Source organism: Diceros bicornis, chromosome 6 (genome assembly GCF_020826845.1).
Source record: "Diceros bicornis minor isolate mBicDic1 chromosome 6, mDicBic1.mat.cur, whole genome shotgun sequence".
Taxonomy (NCBI): Eukaryota; Metazoa; Chordata; class Mammalia; order Perissodactyla; family Rhinocerotidae; genus Diceros; species Diceros bicornis.
In genome coordinates, this window is record NC_080745.1 from 87,418,106 (window position 1) to 87,438,503 (window position 20,398).

Below are 20,398 nucleotides of genomic sequence, written 5' to 3' on the forward strand. Positions count from 1 at the left end.
TTGCAGTTGGGCCAGGCTGCCTCTTAACTTGACCGGCTTGACCACCTTCCCACGCGCAAGGCAACCTGGCAATGCACCATGGCAGGTGGCACCCAAAGTCAGTCTGGCAGTTACCATTCCCCGTGTCCTGGCACCACTGTGGCCCGCACCCCACACCAGGTCGGGCCAGCCCGGGTGAGAAGGCAGTCCGGGAGGCTCCCTTTTCACTCGTCAACATAAACAGCTATCATGTGCCAACTACACTTTGCACCTCCTTCCATTCTGTACTTTATTCAAGAAACACTGTCTGAAACCAATACACAGTGCAATGAGAAATTTAAAGCACTCTCTATGGAAAAAACCTTAAACTGTTTTAGAGATTGAAAAATCACACATATAATCACAATAAATAAAAATAAAGTAAAAGTAAATTTTTAAAAATCATACATATGCACAGTTGCATATGGCTATACTTTTTAAAATGAAAACAAGCCTCACTCTAGCCTATTTTGGTTAATAATCAGTTTCTAACAGAAGGCCCTGATCCAATGATCATATTCAACATGGCTCTGTTTTGAGAGATGGACAAAGTGGCAGAGACCAGAAATTGGGCCTGAGTGGCTCTGGTTTTGGTACTGCTGTTGGTCATTTTGTTTCACTCACGTATGTGGTTGTTCTAAGAAACCTAAAATGCTCAACCTCCAACGCCAGCTTCTTCATTCAAGGGGCAATCGCGTTCCACTTTCAACGACAAACAGTAGTGGAGTTAAAAGACCAAAAGCTACCAAATCTCAAAGTGAAATCTTTTCATTCTGCACAGCTCAACACAGCCAACGGGTTTACCCTGTAGAAATTAACACAGAGTGCCCCCAGGAACAACCCTTTTATGTACAGAGCAGACTTTAACAGCCAAGTAATTAAACATGGACAGGAAGGGCTTATAATTAAAATGCTGACAAACCTGAACCAGAGGGGCACAAGCAGGGCTGCTATAATATTTTTACAATTCTTTTTATACATAATGTATGATCCTTCTGCTCAAGTTCCTTCTATGTTCTTTGCCTGTGAAATAATTTACATTAATAAATAATTTATTACCATAAGTCCTAAAGTAATTATGGGTTTCCATCTAGGTTTTTTTTAGCATATGAATTGTTTTATTCTCTGCCCATTGACTGGTATTTACAAGACTTTTCCTCACGGCCTTTTTGAAATAATTGATATTGCATGTGCTTTCTCACATATTATTTGATCGCCAGGTCTTCTCCTCGCCTGAGTGGTGAAGAAAATGGAATGTGTAGTGTCCACTGTCTCTGCAATACAGAACTCACCTAATGGGTGCAATTAGCCAAGGGTGGTGGTGAATGCAGCCTGCTCTCATCCCACTTGCCTTATTTCACCAAAAGAGATTAAACTAGTACATGTGTGACCCTGGGTCAGCAAGAAGAAGCATCTCCCATGGCAAATGATGGAGGACCCAGAGTAGCCATGTGCTAAGGATTCACATGCAGCCCCGCTTCTCCCAGCACAGAATGAATTCTCTTAAGCACAGCCAAGCCCCTTTCTGCACCCACTAGAAATCATGGCCAAGAACAGGGGCCAGCTTGCCTGCCAGGCCTGCTGACCAGTGGGAGGGCCACATCCAAGAAGCTGCCACCTGACCAAGGTTTCCTGTGTCAAGAACACAATAATGGGTCATGTACATGGCTCTTCCCCAGAGAAGCTATTTGCAGAGGAAATTCCAGTTCAGCACAGAAGGTGTGCTGGGGATGGTCTGGAAGGTGAGAAAGGAAATCAAGAGGCAAAACACTGTCTCTGCTAGAAGAAGCCCTGCAGTGACCAGGATGGGCTGGCACCCTACTAAGGGGCACTGGGCTCTGGAACAGAGCAGGCCGGGCAGCAGCGTGGCTCCACCCTGCCCTGCTTCTCCCATACACACCTCACGCTGGCTGTGTTTTCTCCCCCAATTTGGAAAACCACAAAGCTACTTCTTCGTATCAAGTTCCCAAACTTGGGTGGGGAAGGGAGACAAAGCTGGGGAGGAGCCTGCAACCCGGCTCACAATAATGCAGCATGAAGTATTCAAAACAACACTGCTGTGAGCACTTGATGATATTAGCAAGGCATTCTATCTAAATGGGTGCAGAGGAGGCTGAGCTACTTGAAAGGGTAGCTTTTTAAGAGGAAGCAAACAGGCGCTGCACTCCCCACCCTAATGCACTTGCCTGGATTTTTTTAACATTTATGAAACTCCAACTCATACTGGCTTCCAGCTAGGACCCGTGCGTGGAGGCTTAGGAGGGAAATGCCCAGAGTCACAGGGCCAAGCTGTCCCCAGCTCTCACAGGAGAGTTCCACTGATCCAGGTCAGAACATGAGTCCTTTATCTCCAGGAGACAGGCAGGGGGTTTGGTGATTATAATAATATGACATTTTTATCTTTGCTGAGCATTGTCCAGCCCTGGAAGGGCCCAAAACCCTCTTGAAAGTCTGGCTGGACCCACAGGGTGTTCTCTTCTCTGCTATTGAACAGCGGGCATGGCTAAGATGAAATCTCGCTGCCTGGGATGCTCATGGCACACCTTGATTCATAGGTTAAATGGGCAGGAGCAGTCACCTGAGCTTCCACCAGCACAGAGACTCGGGAAGGCTCAGCAAGTGCAGGAAAGGGATGGAGGTGGGAGGGACTGAGCCAGTACCTCCTCTGTGCGGCTGTCTAAGTCCCACAAACACTTGTAATCTGCAAGATGAGGAAATCAAGGCTCAGGAAGATGGTCTGATTTGCCCATAGTTCTGAGGGCCCGCTGTAGGTAAGTATTGTGGAAGTTGCCCTAACCCACAGGGAATTCACTGCTCCTCAATCTTTCTCCTCCACTAGACAAAAACCCTCTTGTGGGCAGGGGCCGATTCATCCCATCCCTGAGCCAAGTGCCTGACCCACAGTAGGTACTACTAGAACAAGCCACTGAAATGAACGGTGGTAAACAAAAAGCCTTGGTACTGCACACTGTCAGATGGGCCACGGTCTTCCTGAATCAAGGAGGAGCTGAGAACAGAAAGTTGAGCATGTGGTGGGAGAGAAGGCGAGAAGAAGGACGAAGGGGTCCACAGACCCCCACCAGCATGGCTGCTGCCGGCTGCTCCTCTATTGCCTGGCAGTGCCCTGGCGCTGACCTGCAAAGCAGAAGGGAGACAAGGCCGTGAGTGATGGAGTGCTTCCTGAGAGCCACTCTGCAAACAAGAGCCTGGAGAAGCAGCAGCACAGGCCCTGGTGGAAACCCTGGGCCAGAGAGAGGCCTCCCCGGTAGAAAGCAGGCCTTCTTGGCAGAAAGCAGGCTGCTGGGCTCCGCAGGCTCAGATGAACTCTGCTGGACAATCTGAAAGGAGAACCTCTCCCCGTGCCTCCGTCCCCTGGGACTCTGCCCTGGTCTGGGCCTGAGGATCTTCCCCCCAGCTATACCCCTCCCCAAGGAAACCGCGGCAGTCCCTTTGCTTGGGCACGGAGGCCTCTTGGAGAGAGTGGGATTCTCAATTTAGGTCTCAGCCCTCTGTTTCACCTATTACTTATGGAGAGCTCAATCTGTGCCAATCTCCTTACCAACATTATCTCACACAGTCCTCACAGCAAGCCTACGAGGCAAGTGCTACCAAAATAGCCATTTTACAGGTGAGAAAACTGAGGCTTGGAAAAGTTAAGTAGTTCAGAGGGACTACCTGAGCCCCACAGCAACTATCATAAACCCACAAGAGCTCCACCTTATTACAAAGTACTCAGCGCAAAGGGCAAGGAAGCCTAACGCCTGGATGGCCGTGAAATAAAGAGCAACATCTCCATAGGCCAGTGCACTAGTGTGGCCAGGAGCTCAAGTCCAGGCTGGGTGTGCCCGGGAGCCTCTCCCCTTCCTGGGCATGACAAAGGGAGGCAGCTCAACCACAGCTCAGCTGTGAGTCTGGCCCAGGAAGCAGGCAGTGAGGTAGGCTTCTGGGCCATGTGGCTGGGTCGCTGAGGATTTGCTGAGAGCCGTTAACCACCAATGAGGGGTTCAATCAAGCCCCATGTGGGGAAAGGCCTCAGAAGTGTGTCACACGAAAGGCCAGGTGATCTCCCTGTTTCCATTTCCTCTGGGTGGCAGCATCAAGAGGACCGCCTGGGGCTCTCCCACAGAGCAATGGCTTGTGATTGAAAAGAAAACAATCTCCCTTCTCCCCTGACCTGGGTCCAACTCTGCCTCCCCAGGGACCTTAGGGGAGGGGTCACCTCACTAGGCCTCGGTTTCCCTATATGTGAATGGAGTGCCCCTGCCCACCCCCTGTGGGCTGCAGAGTCAAGGAGATGGTGCATGTAAGGAGCAGTGCCCAGCACACACTAACTTGACGTACCCAGCACTCCCTCCTCCCTCATCATCCCATCTACGGCAACCTGAGTCTAAAGAAGAAAAAAAAACACTATGCACAGAGGGAAAGAGCTGAGAAAAAAGGCAAGAAAGATTTCATACAGTCCTGCGAAGACCAACTGGAGATCTGAAAGCCTGCAGTGGTTACCTAACATGGAAGCTTGGTTTCCACCTCAATGCAGACATTACAGAAACTCACCTGGTAAGGTATCCCCAAAGGGGGCAGAAGTCATGGAAAGATGGTGAAAGGAGAAACTGTGCCCGATCATTTGGAGCACAGAGAAATCAATATAATCAGTACAGTCATCTTTTCGGCCCTCTTACAAAAAACAGTAATCCACACTTGCACAGGAATAGGGGACGGAGACAACCTTTCTGGAAAGATGTCAGCAATATGAAGCAAGAGCCTTAAAAATGGTCCTGCCCTCCAGCCTTTCTATTCCACTCCTGGGAACTATCCTAAGGAATAATCCAACAGGCAGACGAAGACTTAGACACTTAGTCACTGTTAATCACAACAGCAAACAAAACAGCCCTTTTACCCAACAACCAAGAAACAGTTAGGTCGTTAAATACATTTTGATACATCCACACAATGCAGTACTACAGACTCATTAAAATGCATGGAACAGACAATCTTAATGCTGTGGGAAAATGATGGTAACTACAACTAAGTGAAAAAAGTAAAACAAAAAAAAAATAAAAGTAAAACAAATATTTTTATGTATACTTTTATATAATCATACGTTCATCTTGGACTTGGCTGTGTAAAAAGTGCAGAGAACATAAAAATACAGCAAAATTTATCAGTAGTTATCACTGGGTACTGGGGCTATGAGAGATTTTGTTTTATACTTTATACTACGGTGCATTTTCTGAATTAAAAAGATGAACACGATTACTTTAACAATCAGACAGAAACTCTCAATGTTATCGTTGGAAATTATATCTGTAAACCACTCACCAGTGCCCGTCCACTCACCAGCCCCAGCAGCCCCCTGTACCACTCCAGCACCGCTGGGACTGAAAGAGTTAAAGCACACAGAAAAGAGTCCCCACGGCTGCTCTTTGTGAACCTGTGTCCAGAAAGTGCTTTTAGTGTCTCACCTGGAGGACTCAGGCCCTGGAGAAAGGACTAGAGAAGGATCATTCACAGCCACCTTGGTTACTCACCCATAATTCCACAAGAGAAAAGTGTCGGTCCTTGACTCATCTTCTTTGGCGTGTGCTGAAAACAACCAGAAAAGCTATTCACTCTTCAAGTCATAAGAAGCACGTCTGCACACGACCCTGCACTGATCCCTTGCTAAAGTCACAATTACAGGGGTAAATGCCTTTTGCCGACATCAGACTAGGGAAAGGAGAAAAAAGTATTAAAAGAGACAACATCTGCCCATAATTAGGCCTGGACCATTCGTCCGAAGTCTCCAGCGAGTTATGGAGTCCATCAAGTTAATGGGCTTTAAAAACACACCAGAAAGCCCCATGACTTCTGACATTGGGGGATTTTTCCATGTGAGTGATGTGGAGGAGGGCACAGGAGGAGGTGTGATATAAACAGTTCACTGAGTTGGGCTGTAAAGAGGCCTCCCCACAGCCCAGGCTGGGAGAGGAGAGGACCTCACAGTGACAAGAAGAACCCTGAGTGAAGAACAGAGACCCGTCTGCCACCCCCAAATCCCTCTCCTCAAGATACAAGGAGAATGGCTCTTCCTTCTCTACACAGAAGCACCAGGTAAAGCCCAAGAAGGTGGCCCTCTGCTCCGCAGGCTGCTTTGTGGCTACGAGGCCCCCTGAGGCATCCTCTCTGAACTGAAACAGAAACTCAGAGGTTATATTTGGTCTCCACATACAGCTACGGCTTTTGAACTCCTTGGCACCATTATTTCCACAATGGTTTCCCTTTCCACTGTAAACATTCTACATCTTCCCTTAAACCCACACCTAAGCCTCAGCTGAACGCTATAGCCATTCAGTGAAAAATAGGCCAGTGAGGCCTAGAAGAACCCCAAGTCCAGGCACTTGCTCCATGGCTGCACGGTAACCTGAGCATGGAACATTCAGGGGTTTCTTGCACTAGCTGAGGCACAGGTCAAGAGGCCTCAGCAAAGAGAAGATCGTGCCCATCGGGGCCCCAAGAAGAAGGGTCTGCCTCAAGTATTCCAAAGACTCACTCATTCTTCAACCACTCATTCAACAAATATGTACTGTTAAGTATTTACGTGCAGGCTGTGCTAGGGGTTGACCACGCGATGGTGAAAGAAACTCCCAGCCCCAGAAGAGTCAGCAATCATAGAGGGCTCCAACTTCTGAGAGGAGCCCCAGATGACAGGGACATGCAAGGCTTCTAGTCCAAGAAGTAGGCGGGAACCCAGGCCCTGGTTCTTTAAGGCCTGGAAGGACGAGGGTGGGGCTGACTAGGAACACCTGGCCCACCCAGATAAGAGGGTGGCAAGCTCCTGTGCCAGCTCCCTCACCCCTGTCCCCAGCTGCCCGATTCGGAGATATCTGTCCTTGGTCAGCAATGTGTTCATCCAATCAGGTTATTAAGGGTCTGTCCTGACCAGCCTGGGATGCAGAGGTGAAGGACGCCCGCCTTGGACCCCAGGAAGCTCCCATTTCAGGGAGGACACAATCACACAGACAAACCACGACAACACAGAGCAAGTGGGACTGGAGGGGAGATGACCCAGGGCATGGGTGCTGGCTTCCTGGGGGAAACGCCGGAGCTGGTGTTGAAGGACCAGAAGGAGCTCACAAGGGGCGAAGGGGAATGGGGCAGTCCTTCTCCGATGCCCCCTCCTCGTTTTAAAACAGTCGTTATATTTTTAGGGGAGGTCACCCTCCTGGATTCCACAGTGACTTAACCATCCAATCTACAGCCATCCGGGGAAATATCTGGAAAGAGTTAAAGACGGCTGCGTCTGCCTCCCTTCCAGCTTAAGGCAGCAGGATGCACACTGAGAACCCAAACCAAAGTCACTGAAGGGAGTGCGGTGACAAACACTCACAAGCCCTGCCTCCAGGCAACCTCGGCTCCTAGGGGAAGGTTCAGAGAGAGAGAGGTTGGGCTTGGCCAATGGCATGGGCCCTGCCTGCCAAGGAAGACAGCTCCAATGCTATAGGAGCACCCAGCGGGGAACCACAGCCCCACCCTTGTGCTGTGTGGCACAAAGCTACCCAGGCTGAAAGCCCACACAAACCCAAACCAGGATGGGGCCAGGGAAGCAGAAGAGAGCAAGAACGCTGGAGCGCTCATTTGCTGTGCTGGCACATAGGTGCCACTGAGGAAGACTCAGGGTTTAGAGAAACAGCAGGAAGCAAACCAGTGACCTGACTCACTGACCGTCAGTGGAGCTCTGCTCACTGGCCTTTTCCTTCCACTAAGCTGGTGTGTTCCAGAGAGAGGAGCACCTCAGGGCCCTCCCAGGGAATGTGGACACATGAGTGGACGCCAGAGGTGCTGGGGTCTGTGCCCACAGAGAGAAGCCACTGGGCCAGTGCACAGAGGCTCCCCAGGCCCTCATTCACTCATTCATTCATTCGCTCAGCAAGGATTTACCTGCATTTGCTGTAGACCCGTTTCCCAGGATAGAAAGCACAAACTCGGAATGTGAGTGCTTCTCACTCCTCTGCTGCCCTACTCCAAGCCACCACCGCCCTCCACTGAAAGACCAAACCAGCCTCCTAACTGGTCCCCACCTGTGCCCTGGGCCCGTTCTCCATTCTCCACCCAGAACCCAGCAGAGGCCAGCCCACGTCCTTCCTCTGCTTACAACCCTCCAACGACTTGCCACAGCAACCAGAATAAGATCCAGGCCAACCCCTCTCCCCGCAGCCCTCCAGGCCCACATGAGCCAAGCCCGGGCGTCCTCAACCTTGCCTCTGTCCATCCCACCCTCACTCACGCAGCTCAGCAGGCACCAGCCCAGCTCGCTGCCACCTCAGGGCCTCTGCAGTGAGGTCTTTACACGACGGGCTCTGCATCTCATTTCTGTCATGTGGCCTCCTCGGTGGCCTTTCTTGACCACCCCAGCTGGAAGGGTGCCCTCCCCATCAGTGCTTTTCTCCACATGTTTAGCATTGGCACTGCCTGCATCAGTTCATTTGTTTCTGTGCTTGTTCTCTGCTCCTTCTGAGAACTAAGCTTCTTGAGGCTGCTGTCTTGTCCACAATATTCCCAGCACAGGCAGGTGCCACGTGACTATCTGTTGACCGACTGCTATGGCCACCTGTCAGCCCAAGCTTGTCTCGTTCCTGCTGCCCCACACCCGGCAGATGCAGGGCCAATGGAAACGGATTTTCACTGGGCGGAACCTGCTGCCTCCCAAAATTGCTAGGCTCGTGCCAAATCAAAACTTGGTGAGGAAGGGGAGACAGCACCAGCCAGACAGAGTTGGGGTCAACCCCCATGCCGGCCTCTGACTCTGCATCCAACGGCATGGGTGGACCGGTGATTGCTCGCACTGAGATTTTACAACTTGAAGAAACACCTTCTCTACGTTCCCTGTTCCCAGTGAACCCCACTCCTGCTCCCCTCACTGAGCATGTGAAAATGCACGGTGGTACAGTCCCCTTTCTGCTGCTAACAGCACCCCAATTTTGCATTGGGACTCCTCGCCTCCCTCACTGGAGAGTGTCTTGGTGGGATGATGCCTTGACCTCCCCTGGCACGGGATGCAGGTGTGGCTGACCAGACCCTCCTCACTCTGGGGCTCTGAATCCTGGACCAAGGGGGTGCTGGTGCTGGTCACCCAGCAGGGAGGCCCTGAGCCTGCCATGAGCACCTGCTTCCAAAATCCTCCTGGCTGCTCTGTCCTGCCCTTTCTGAGGCCTCATTCACCAACTCTCCTCCAGTCTCGTAGCTCTCTCGGGTCACTCTAGTGAATTTTCTTTTGGTATAAGTTAGCCAGAGATGGTCTCTGTTGCTTACAACGGAGGAACCCTGGCCAATTTCGTGCCAGACTTTAAGATGAGATGGGGGTCCCCGTCTTGCTTTCTGAGCCTCATCTATGAGGCTGGGCTGGCAGGGGGCAGGCAGAACATCACAGACCAGACGGCTTCCCAGTGTGTCTGACTGCTGGCAGGTTTCCCAGGGTCCAAGACCGAGGTTCCCACAGGGCTCCAGGTTGGCCACAGCTGTTTTATTCCCATTATACCTGGTATATGATAAAATTCCCACTGGTCTGTGCCATTCTGCAGCCAGCCTTCCTAACCCTTTGAACCCTCTGCACCCGCTGCAGGAAGGGTGAGCCAATCACTGCATGGTGAGGCCCGACAGGCCCTGGGAGAAGCTCTCACCCTCTGGGGTTTCACAAGACACTCAGCGTATGCACAGAAGCGAGCGCCCAGGCCCTGCCTGGTGTCTGCAGTGAAGTAGGACAATAAGCACAGTTCCCCATGGTATTTCTCCCACTGTGAAGCCTCTGTTCCCAAGCCTACCCCAGGGCAGAGCCCGGTCTCTGTGAGATTCCTAAGATCACGAGAGAAGGTTTTAGAATCAGAATCCATAAGAAAGGCAAAAGCTAGAAATCAAATTAGAGGCTTCAGGGACCATCTGTCTGACTAAGGAAAAAAGTTCTGACTTAAAGACACAATTCAGGTCTTTATTTAATGAGGAACGAGCTCAGACAGAAAATGGCAGAGCTCATCTCTGGTCATAATCGTGCTTCTTCATAACTTTCTTCTGTGGATTACTGACTGAAGCAGTCACGTCACTGCTTCCTTCTCTTGACACAATGTCACAGGGAACCACAACGCAACGTGGACAAGCTCACACTCATGCACTCGAAGGGAACAAGCAGAGCACCCGACGGAGACTGTGGCAGTGGAAAGCAGAAGGGAGAGCCAGGCCACAGAAGCTGAGAAGGGAGTAGTGCCCTTGGGTGGATGCTCTCAAACATGCTGATGGAGATAGAGTGAGCAGCCCTTGCTCCCCAGGCTGCAGGGTTAGCCAAGGCACGGGAGGCCGCTTGGTGTCTTTGCTTGCCCAGGATGGATGGCATCAGACTGCCATGGACTCGCTGTGCACTTCTGAATTCTTAACTTCAGGCCAGCCCGTGGCCTGCCAGGGAACCTGGGTGGGACTGTTGAGCCCAATGCCAACTCCAGGTGACAGGGACTATGAAGACCCTTGGTGCCCAGGCAGCTAGGTGCAAGGCCTGACGTGGCCACTAACTCTTCTGACTGGGCAAATAACTTAACCTTGGCTTCCTAATCTGACAAGTGCAGAAGGAAGTACCTGCTCCAAAAGCCAGTGTCAGCTGTTCTGGGAAATACCTGTCTGGGGAGTCTGGGGCAAGTGAGGAGGCCTAGAGGCACAATCCATCCTCTGCCCTGGAGCAGTGCACCCACAGCGCCCTTTGGTCTCCAGACTTGAGAGAGGGCTGGGAGACTTGCTGGGGAAAGGAGGCCAGGCCTGGCCAGGGAAGATGGTCCCTCTGATGTGAGAGAACAGGCCCTGGGCCGGAGCGTGGGCGTGCGGAAGGAGCTGGGGGAACGCTGCCCTCAAGGTCAAATGTCTGGGCTGCCTTCCAGCAGCAGCAGCTAATGTTAGAACACTAGAAGGAAGAGCCCATTCGGCAGAGGAAAGCGACCCGGCAGAGTAGGGGAAAGGGGAACCGAGTGCCGTCATTGCTGCCCATTGTGCAAGCCAAGCCGGGGCTTGGGGCACCGCGGGCCCTCGGCCATCTCTCCCGGGCCAGGCGGGCTCTATGCTGGGGAGCACACGTCAGTCCCTTTTTCTGTTTTCCTACATCTCTCTCGGGAGTAGAGGCAGTCACGCTGTCACCAGTAGTTTTTAGGAAAAGGAGAACAAGAGACCATTACACAGGCTCCTAAGAGGACAGGGAGGGGCCCTGGCCAGGCCCCAGGGGAGGGAGCCCTGGGCCTCTCCACCCGGTGTTTCCACGGCCCCCCCAGGTGGTCCCGGGTGACTTTCGCTTGCAGCTTTAGACTTTCTCTCCTCACTGCTAGGGCTCTGGGGCCTGCTCCCACAATTCCAAAGCGGCCTGTGGTGATTCATGTTTTCTTTTTTAATCTTAAACCCCCCACTTCTGTTCTCTTCTTAGTCTGATTAGAAAACAAAAGAGAAATGCTTTTCCATCTTTCCTGTTGTTATCTTGATGGTATTTACATGAGGATGATGTTACCAGTTTTGGAAGCTAAAGCGAAACCCCCATCCACTTCCTCTCAACCTTGCTGGCTGTTCAGAGCAAATTCTAACATCAGTTTATCTTACATTCTGTCTTGTTGGATATCATCACTAGACTGAGATTATTTTCAGTCTTTCTTCAGTTGTTTACAGCCTATGCCTCTCCCCAAGGCCCAGCGGAGTCCTGAGAAGACTGCATCCTCAGGAGCAGGGCTGGGGCGTGCCTGAAGGCCTTGGGTGGAGTAGACAAGGGTCTGGACTTGAAGCCTGTACCCTGGCACCCAGCTCGCCAGCTGTGTGACCTGGGCCCCCCCGTCCCCTGGGCTCTCTGAGCCGCAGCTTCCTGTCTGTACAACAGGGCAGAGACGGATGCACCCCTGTCCCTCAGCAGGGTGGGGGGAGGCTCCAGGAGAGGGAGGGGTGACAGGACCTCTGCAAGCAGCACACAGACCATGCTTCCCCTCCGAAGCCCTGGGTTCAGCCATGCTCCCGCCTGCCCGCTTGCCCACATTGTGCTTCCACCAGCCCTGTGCAAGCAGAACTAAGCCAGGCCAGGTACATGGCTGACAAGGTGTGATGTGCCAACAAACTGACAAACAAGAAAACCCCCTCCCAAAGGAGTCCCCTCCCCAGGCTGTCCTTTCTATCTGGGAGTCAAGGGGAGGGAAGAGGAGGAGGAAGACTGATGGCCTGAGCACTGTGCTGTGGGCTGGGCAATGACGAAAAGCCTATGACTTTCTAAGAAGGGGAGGGGGAGTCTGGGAAGAAAGAGAAGACCCTCATCTGTAAAGCTGCAGGAGTGAGCAGGGCGGAGCCCCTTTCCATGACCCGTTTGCTTCCCTTGACTTTCCTTCCTTTCCTATTCTGAGAAGATGAGTTTTTCTTCCCTAGCTAGGGCTGGGAGGTCACACTCCTCCTGGCAGGGGCTCAGGCCATGTCTCTTGAAAGAGCGGCTCAGCTGACCACGTGCCCTGGAACCAGCTCCACAGCCAACCCAAGCCAGGCCACCTAAGATGGAACCAAGCTCAGCAGGGCTGTCCCAACAGCACAACTGGAACCCGGCAGAGGTCCTCCCTTGGGACCTCCAGAAGGCCCTCACCCTGGAGGATGTTCCTTTCTGGTCAGAGCTACTATAGGTGTGTTCTTCAGATTTCACCAGGAAAACACCCACCAACAACAGAAAACAGGGCAACCTGAGCCACGAACCTGAGCAGCAGCCAGAGAAGGACTAAAACAATGATGAGCTGAGAAAAAGCTGAGCTCCTGAGACCCACACTCATTCACTCCACAGCGTTCACTGAGCAACTGCCACGTACTAAGCCCTGGTTTCAGGCACTAGGTATTCAGCAACAAGCAAAAGAGACAAAATTCCTTGCCTTCATGAAGCTCACATGCTACTGCAGAAAGCATTCAATAAACAAGATCAAAATGTTAGTAAGTCCTAAGAGCCTAAGAGGGAAAAGGGCGGACAGGGAGAGAGACAGGAAGTGTAGGGGTGGGGAAGTAGGGGCAGGGGTGAAATCACATTTTAGGCCAAGTGGCAGAGAAGAAAGCGAGGGAGAGACTCCTGCTACAGGGGAGTGTCCTAGGCCAGGAAAGAAGTACAAAGGCCCTGAGGCAGGCTTGTGCCTGCCATGTTTGAGCAGGGAGGCCTGCGTGGCTTGAGCAGAGTGAATGGGGGAGAGTAGCAGAGAGAGAGCAGAGTGGTCATGGGGAGCAGAGTATGTGGAGCCCTGTACATTCTAGTAAGGGCTTTAGCATTTGCTCAGCCTGAGATGGAAAGCCAGTGGAAGGTTCCGAGCAGAAGGAGGACAGATCTGACTTGTATTCCCTTTGGCTCCTGGGTGGAGAACAGGCTAAAGGAGCCAGAAGCCGGGGACGAGTTACCACAAGAATCCAGGCGAGAGAGGACAGCAGGTAGGATCAGAGTGGCAGCAGTGGGGATGGCGAGAAGGAATCTAATTACATTAGATATTAAATGCAAATTGGAAAGAAAGTGGTGATGGGCAGAGACCTGATGCATCTTTGTTGGTGGAATTCCTCCAGCCCAGTGCCTGACACACCCAAGGTGCTCTGTGAGGGCCTATGGAGTAGACACAGGTCTCAGTGGCTTTGAGATGCTCCTGTGAGAGCGAGAGACCCACTTGCCTGCTCTCGGCTTGGTTGTTGGTGTGAGATCAGGGAGAGAAGCCCACGAGGGTTCTAGTGTGGGTTCTCACGAGGGGCTGTGAAGGGCACCAGGAGGAATGCCAGGCAAAGTGACCCTGGACAGTGGGCCCCCCACTGACCACAGAAGCTGCAGAGAGTCCTGGGGACTTAACTGTCTGCAAAACTCCCCCACAAGCATGTTTATGTCTGAGTGGGACTTGCCGCTCCCTCTGTAGGGGAGCAGCCCCACTCACTTCTGAGGAATTAGGGCTGGAAGGAGGGTTAGGAGGCTGTTTTGTTCGCGGTCTGAGAAGGCCGTGTTGTCTGTCTCTCTGGCCCAGCCCATCAGGTCACTTGGTCAGAGGACAACTCTGGCAGAGGGCAGCTGTCACCACGGCCCACCACCTTGGCGGCCAGACCATGCCTTGTTTCTCCATTGTCTCCCACTCTTGACATTTCTGAGGCAACAGCTCTCGCTCTGCACCACCCTTTAAAGGTACGCCCTTATCTTGGCCCCTACTCAGGGCACCACCCCCCTTCTAGAAACCACCTCCCCTTACTGGGTGGAGAACAGAAGGAATGTTGGCCTCAGCCTGGCAGAGGCGACAGAACCATGCTTGGTATTATTTACCAAGGTGCTGGCCTTCCCTTCTTCACTCACCAGAGGACTCCAATCTGGGCCGGATACTTCCTTCTTGCAAATACTTAGCCAGGCTCTGGTTACTTGGCCCTACTGGCAGGCCTGCAACATCTCACAGAGCTCTGCTCTTGTGCACTCTGGACTCAGTCTGCTAAGCCTGCAAGCTCAGTCCACAGCCCCACTTGGAAACCAAGCCTCAAAAAGGGACCTCAGAGAAATGAGGCCTACTAGGTCCTTACCAGCTCAGGGTTGAAGGTCCTGCATGCTATGAAGTCAGCTCCCTGTTTGTCGAGGCTTTTACTTAGGATCATCACCATGGTAAGGACCTCAGGCATGGGGCTCCATCCCAGGGTGGGCACGAGCCATCTTCAGTTGGACAGACTTGGGCAGAGGAGACGTCCTGGGTACCTCCCAGGTGACAGATATCAGCAGAAACAGCTCCCCATCAGCCACTCACCCTCAGGGTGACGCTCTTCTAGGAAATGGCCAAGTGTGGTCAATTCCCTGGAAAGACAAAGCAAAGGCAAAGGGATTCAGGACTGAGAAAGAAGAGTACCCTGAGAGAGCTCCCCCCTCCCCTCCAGGCAGGGGCCCTGGTCAAGAATGGAACCACCTCCCTGCTGAAGGAGATGCATTCTGAGAGGGCCACGAAGACCCAAATCACCTTCTCGGAGTCGCCACCCCCCATGCCGGCCTTGGGGCCTCCCCATAGCCAACACCCTGGTGGGTACAACAGCGAACCTCAGTTCAACCACATGACACCTTTAAGACATAGTTCAGCGTCTGAGTTGCTCACAATCTGCTGTCCCCAAAGTGTGCTCAAGTCATGTAACATCTTACACTGAGCTGGCTTTGCAGACAGCTTCAGCCTATGCCTAAGGAGGCTGAGGGTCAGACACGCACCAACCCCACGGTCCAAAACTGAAGGGGTCGGCCCTCAAGCAGCCAACGGGCAGCAGGGGACCCACAGTCAGCAGGACAACTATTGTTTCCAACCAGTTATGAACAGAAGCTACTGGAAGAATTAGGAGAATCCACTGAAAGGCACAGATTTCCCATCCTTGGAAGCACCATGCTTCCGCATGACACATTTGCAACACTGGGGGCCTTTGTAGCTTTGCTCCCTTCCCAAGGAGCCAAGCCCAGCCACAGCCCTTGGAGGGCCTGCCCACACCACTCTGAGCTCCAGCAGTGACAGGACCCCCCCGTATCACCACTCTGCACAGCCCGTCAGCACCTCTTCCCCGATCCACCATCATCTCCCACCAAGCAAATGCTGAGAGACTGCAGCCTTCAGCTCAGGTCTAAAAAATCGCTCCTTACAAATTAACTTTTCTGACCCTAATTCCCCCATCCTAACCCCCCATCTGTGGTTACACCTTCAAAGAAAGTCACATGGATACAAGCAACCTGAAGATTATCATCAAAAAGTAAAAAGTAATGATGGTAATAGTAATAAATAAATAAAAAGGCAGCTCCTGATCTGTAATTAAAAACAAACTGCTCAGTGCGGGAAAATGTTTTAGAATCTGCTGCTCTGTGTAAAAATTAATTGCACCCTGGTATTTACTTGCCATCCAGATTGTAAATCATATTTTCCTGTTTACTTCGATTAGACTTTACAGTGGGTGTTACTGAAATTGCTCAATTACGGGCCAGCTGGCAAGCACAGGAAAATTACCTTCTACTGTTCTTCGAAAACAAGGTTCATCCAAAGTGCACAAGCAGGGAAGGGGAGGAGGAATCAATACATTGTCAAAGGCCTGACTGTTGGGGAAGGGAGGCCCGGTGGAGTCTGCCGGCTCCTGGTCACACTGGGAGAGCTGATGCACAGTTTCAATACCGCATCAGTCTAGAAGCGACACATTCTGACCAAGTGTGATCTGCTCAAGGAAAGAATTTCAGACCACTCCTCTGAGTTCTGGCCAGACAGCTGAGCCAGAAATGCCCGCCAGTCCCCTGGACGCTTGACTCAGGAGCGGGAGAGGGGCCAGGGCCGCGCCAGGCAGGAAGAGAGCCCAGAGGGTTGTTGGTGGACTCTCCCTTCAAAGGGACCCTTTGTGCCACCTCAGTGGCAGAGGCGAGGCCTGATGGTGGCTGCCTTCTTTCTGGGTGCCACCTCAATCCAGTTCTGGGGCAGCCAGCCATTGGCTCAAGGCCCAGGCGGTGACCTGCCCTCCCCCACATTCCTTCTTCCCTAACAAGGCAAGAGGGTTCGGCAGATACAAGCTCAGATCCTGAGTCAAACACACCTGGGTTGGAATCCCAGCTCTTGAAATGTATTGTCCAAGCGATCTTTGCCAAGTTAGTTACTCTCTGAGCCTCAGTTTCCTTCTCCATAAAATAGGGACAACAGGGCCTGCCTCAGAAGATTAGTATTTCTTATGAAAACCAAGCTCAAGCCCCTGGCTCGGTGAGAAGCTCTGGCTCACTTGAGGAAGTGTTCAACAAACAGTAGCTATTATCACTAGTTTCATGGGGGAGCCTGTGGGTCCCAATCCTTTCTCATCAATGCACATTCAGGCACCTGTCTTCTCAAGTTTTGTTTTTGTTTTTTTTTTTTGATGAGGAAGATTGGCCCTGAGCTAACATCTGTGCCAGTCTTCCTCTATTTTGTATGTGGGATGCCACCACAGCATGGCTTGACAAGCAGTGTACAGGTCCACACCAGGGATCTGAACCTGCAAACCCTGGGCCACTGAAGTGGAGCACACAAACTTAACCGCTACACCACTGGGCCGGCCCTCAAATTTTTTGAAGAGGAAATTCCATCAAATTTTTTTAAAGCTAAATTCCATCAAGAGGGGACTAGCTATGGTATGGCCCATTCCCCTGGTGAAACAGTAGGTAGCCAGTAAAATCAACGTTGTGGAAATCTATTGCCACGGAAACACATTAGCCCATCCGGATGCAGCTGATATGCACCAAAAATGAAGCTGGACGGAGACAGTGGTACAGGCAGTCTGACTCTCAAAGCTCCATCCTCACTGGAGCCCCTAAGGAGCCCAGGGCTCACAGAGGCAGCAGGGGGGTGAATACCGGAGCACGCAAGCTGTGAACTGAGTGGTCAGCAAACACGACAGGTGCCGAAAGGAGAAAGAAGGTCAGGCGCAATCCCTGTCCTCAGAGGTCACGGAAAGAGAGCACTGTGAATGCAGGCACTACGTCTACCAAAGGCAGAGAGGAGAGGGCACTGGAGCTGGCTGTGAACAGACCCCTTTGCAACAGGGGCCAACACCCAACACTGCCTGTAAGAGCCCAGGAGTGGGGATGACCTAGATGCCATCAACAGAGGACTGGTTACACAAATCATGGCATTGCTACGTAAAGGAATACCACGTCACCTCCACCGCATTTTAACAAGGCCACTCTAATGGTACAGATGTGAACTGTTCTCCAAGACACGCTGCACAGTGAGAGCAGCAAGACGAGGAGGGCAGCATGGTCCCCTCACCATGGCTGCCTTGAGCCAGAGACTGTGGTTCTGGAGTGGGAGGAAGCACCTTGATTGTACAGCCTTACATGCTGTTTGAGTATTTCATCCAGTGCATATGATACTTTTTTGATGAAAAAGAAAACAGGCAAGATTTCAACAGGAAGCAAAGAGGCATAGGGGCAGAGGGAAGAGTATGAGCCAAGCACGGGGAGCTGCCCTGTACACGGTGGGGGGACGATGAGCACACTGATGGCTGGCGCACAGGATACATAGAGAGGGGGCAGCAGGACAAGGGACTGGAAAGACAGATTCAAACCAGACCGAGGGCTCTGAATGCCGGACTGAATATGGACTTCATCATGCAGCCACAGGGACTCCCCAAGGGGCTAGAGTTGGTGGCTTGGATCTGTTGAGAGTGACTTTTTCTAAACCCTCTGCACACCTAGCACAGTCCCCTCATTACAGTAAGAGCTCAATACACATTTCTAGAACTAGGCTAAATTGTAGTAACATCTGAAATGATCCGGCACACTCTCAGACCTCGTGAGGCGAATCCAGACCAGCAGAGTCTGGCACAATCTGGAATTCCGTGGGATTCCTTTGCTCCGTGGCATAGGTCTGGCCACGTTCATTGGGGAATGCCGGTGCCTGTCCAGAGACTTAGAGCCCAGTCTGAGAACAGGGCCAGGGACTGCTCAGGGAGAAGCCAGGGGCTCAGACTGTGAGGGGACAACCGGGTGCACAGCTCTGCCCCAGGTAAAAAGCAGGTGCCCCAGAGCCCACAGGTGGCAAAGTGAAGGGCTCCTGAGGCCACCTCTGGGGCACAGACCCTGCTCTGGCCTGCTGGGTTTTCTCTTAACCCATATGAAGAACAGCTTCCACCTACTGAGCACCTGCTGTGTACCAGATGCTTTACCCATATTAGTTACACGACAGGTTCAATTATCCCCATTTTACAGACGGATGAAGCAACTCACCCAGGGGACACAGGGTGAGCTAACATCTGAACCCAGGCAGACTGGCTCCCAGGCACATGGTTCCCACCAGAGCCCACCTGCAGCATGGCCCCCACCCCTCCCCTGCCTCTCCAGCCCAAACACAGCCTTCAGAAGCCCACTCGAGCAGCCAACACATGACCCAGCTGCTGTACTCCTTGGCATTCATCCCAGAGAAATGCAAACTTATGTTCACACAAAAACCTGCACGTGAATTTCAGAGCAGCTTTATTCATAACAGCCAAAACCAGGAAACACCCAGATGTCCTTCAATGGGTGAATGGCCAAACAATCACACTATGGAACAATCACACTATGGAACACTACTCAGCATTAAAAAGGAACCAACTATTGATACCTACGACTTGGATGAATCTCCAAAGAATTATCCTGAGTGAAAAAAGCCAATCCCCAAAGGTTAATTATCGCACAATTCCATTTACACAACATTCTTGAAATGATAAAGTCATAGAAATGAAGAATAGATTAGTGGTCGCCGGGGGTTTGAGATGGGGGTTGGGGACAGGGGCGTGGGAGCAGGAGGGAGTGGGATGTGGTCACGAAGAGGCAACAGGAGGGATCCCTGTGGTGATGGAAATGTTCTGTATCTTGACTGCGTGAGTGTCGGTTTTCTGCTTGTGATACTGTACTACAGTACAACAGTAAAGGGTACGCAGGATTTCTCTCTGTGGTTTCCTACAACTACATGTGAGTTTACGATGATCTCCAAAGTTATAATTTAAATTTAAAAAGTTCACTCAATCTATGCATTTGTCAAAACTCATAGAACTAAACACCAAAAGAGTAAATTGCACCATATATAAATATAAATACTTAAAAAAAGAAACGCACATAGCTGCCACTGCCTGTACTGAGGAGACTGTGTGCAAGGCGAGGAGAGGACATTTGCTGTGGGATTAGCCCTGGCCTTCACTTTGAGCTAGTCATTTGACTTCAGTTTCCTCATCTTTAAAATGAAAGTGATAATATCTTTGCTCTGGAGGCTGCTGGGAGACTTAGATAAGAAAATATGTATCAAAGAGCACAGTACAGAGAAGGCCCCAGACGTCGGTGTCCACTCCCCTTTGCACAAGTAGCCACTGTGGCTGGCACTTCTGTCTGTCAACATCACCCAGCACGTCTTCTGCAGTCTCCTTGACCTGTACTTAAATCTCATACTGTCACTTCCCTGTCCCTGCATTTACCTCCCACCTCTTCACTGAGACTCCCTGCACAGTGCTGATGCTAGACAGAGGGCCTCCTGCCCCACCTCCGCACACACCTGGGGTTCCTGCTGTTTGTGGTAGGAGGGCTTGGTAAGGGTCTCCCCTCGGCAGGTGCCCAACCTATTCAGGGGAACGCGCGCTCTCTAGCTCTGACTCCAGGAGCCTCTACTCAGTGACTCATCTTCCCCAGGATTTCCACCAAGAGACCAAAAGGCAAAGTCAGACTTTCCACTGACCCATGATCCCACTTCCCTGACCACCCTCATGTTCCCTGGGTGCAAATGTAGTAGCACAGGGCCCTGCCCACCCCCAAGTCCTCACCCCAAGGGTGTGTCTACCCAAGGACAGCCCCGAGCTCCCCAGCCCAGAGAAAGGCCTGCAGGGCGAGAGGGTTAACACAGACCGGCGAGCACCAAGCGACGCTGCC

At 51.8% G+C, this 20,398-nt stretch overlaps 2 protein-coding genes across 3 annotated transcripts in view; both read right to left on the reverse strand.

Moving 5' to 3' along the window:
• Positions 1–14,649, reverse strand: part of FAM53B (family with sequence similarity 53 member B) — an 83,286-nt gene extending 68,637 nt beyond the window's left edge. Inside the window, exons 1-2 of the mRNA XM_058544232.1 lie at positions 14,554–14,649; positions 5,547–5,601 (exon numbers count right to left, since the gene is read on the reverse strand). Coding sequence (XP_058400215.1) covers positions 5,547–5,601; positions 14,554–14,649 — 151 coding nt within the window. The remainder of the gene's footprint in view (positions 1–5,546; positions 5,602–14,553) is intronic.
• A 78-nt stretch (positions 14,650–14,727) lies between these two features.
• The window catches only part of EEF1AKMT2 (EEF1A lysine methyltransferase 2), a 76,547-nt gene continuing 70,876 nt past the window's right edge, over positions 14,728–20,398 (reverse strand). For both annotated transcript variants that reach the window (XM_058544241.1, XM_058544244.1), the window contains one exon: positions 14,728–14,818. In XM_058544241.1, coding sequence (XP_058400224.1) covers positions 14,740–14,818 — 79 coding nt within the window. In that variant the 3' untranslated portion in view covers positions 14,728–14,739. The remainder of the gene's footprint in view (positions 14,819–20,398) is intronic.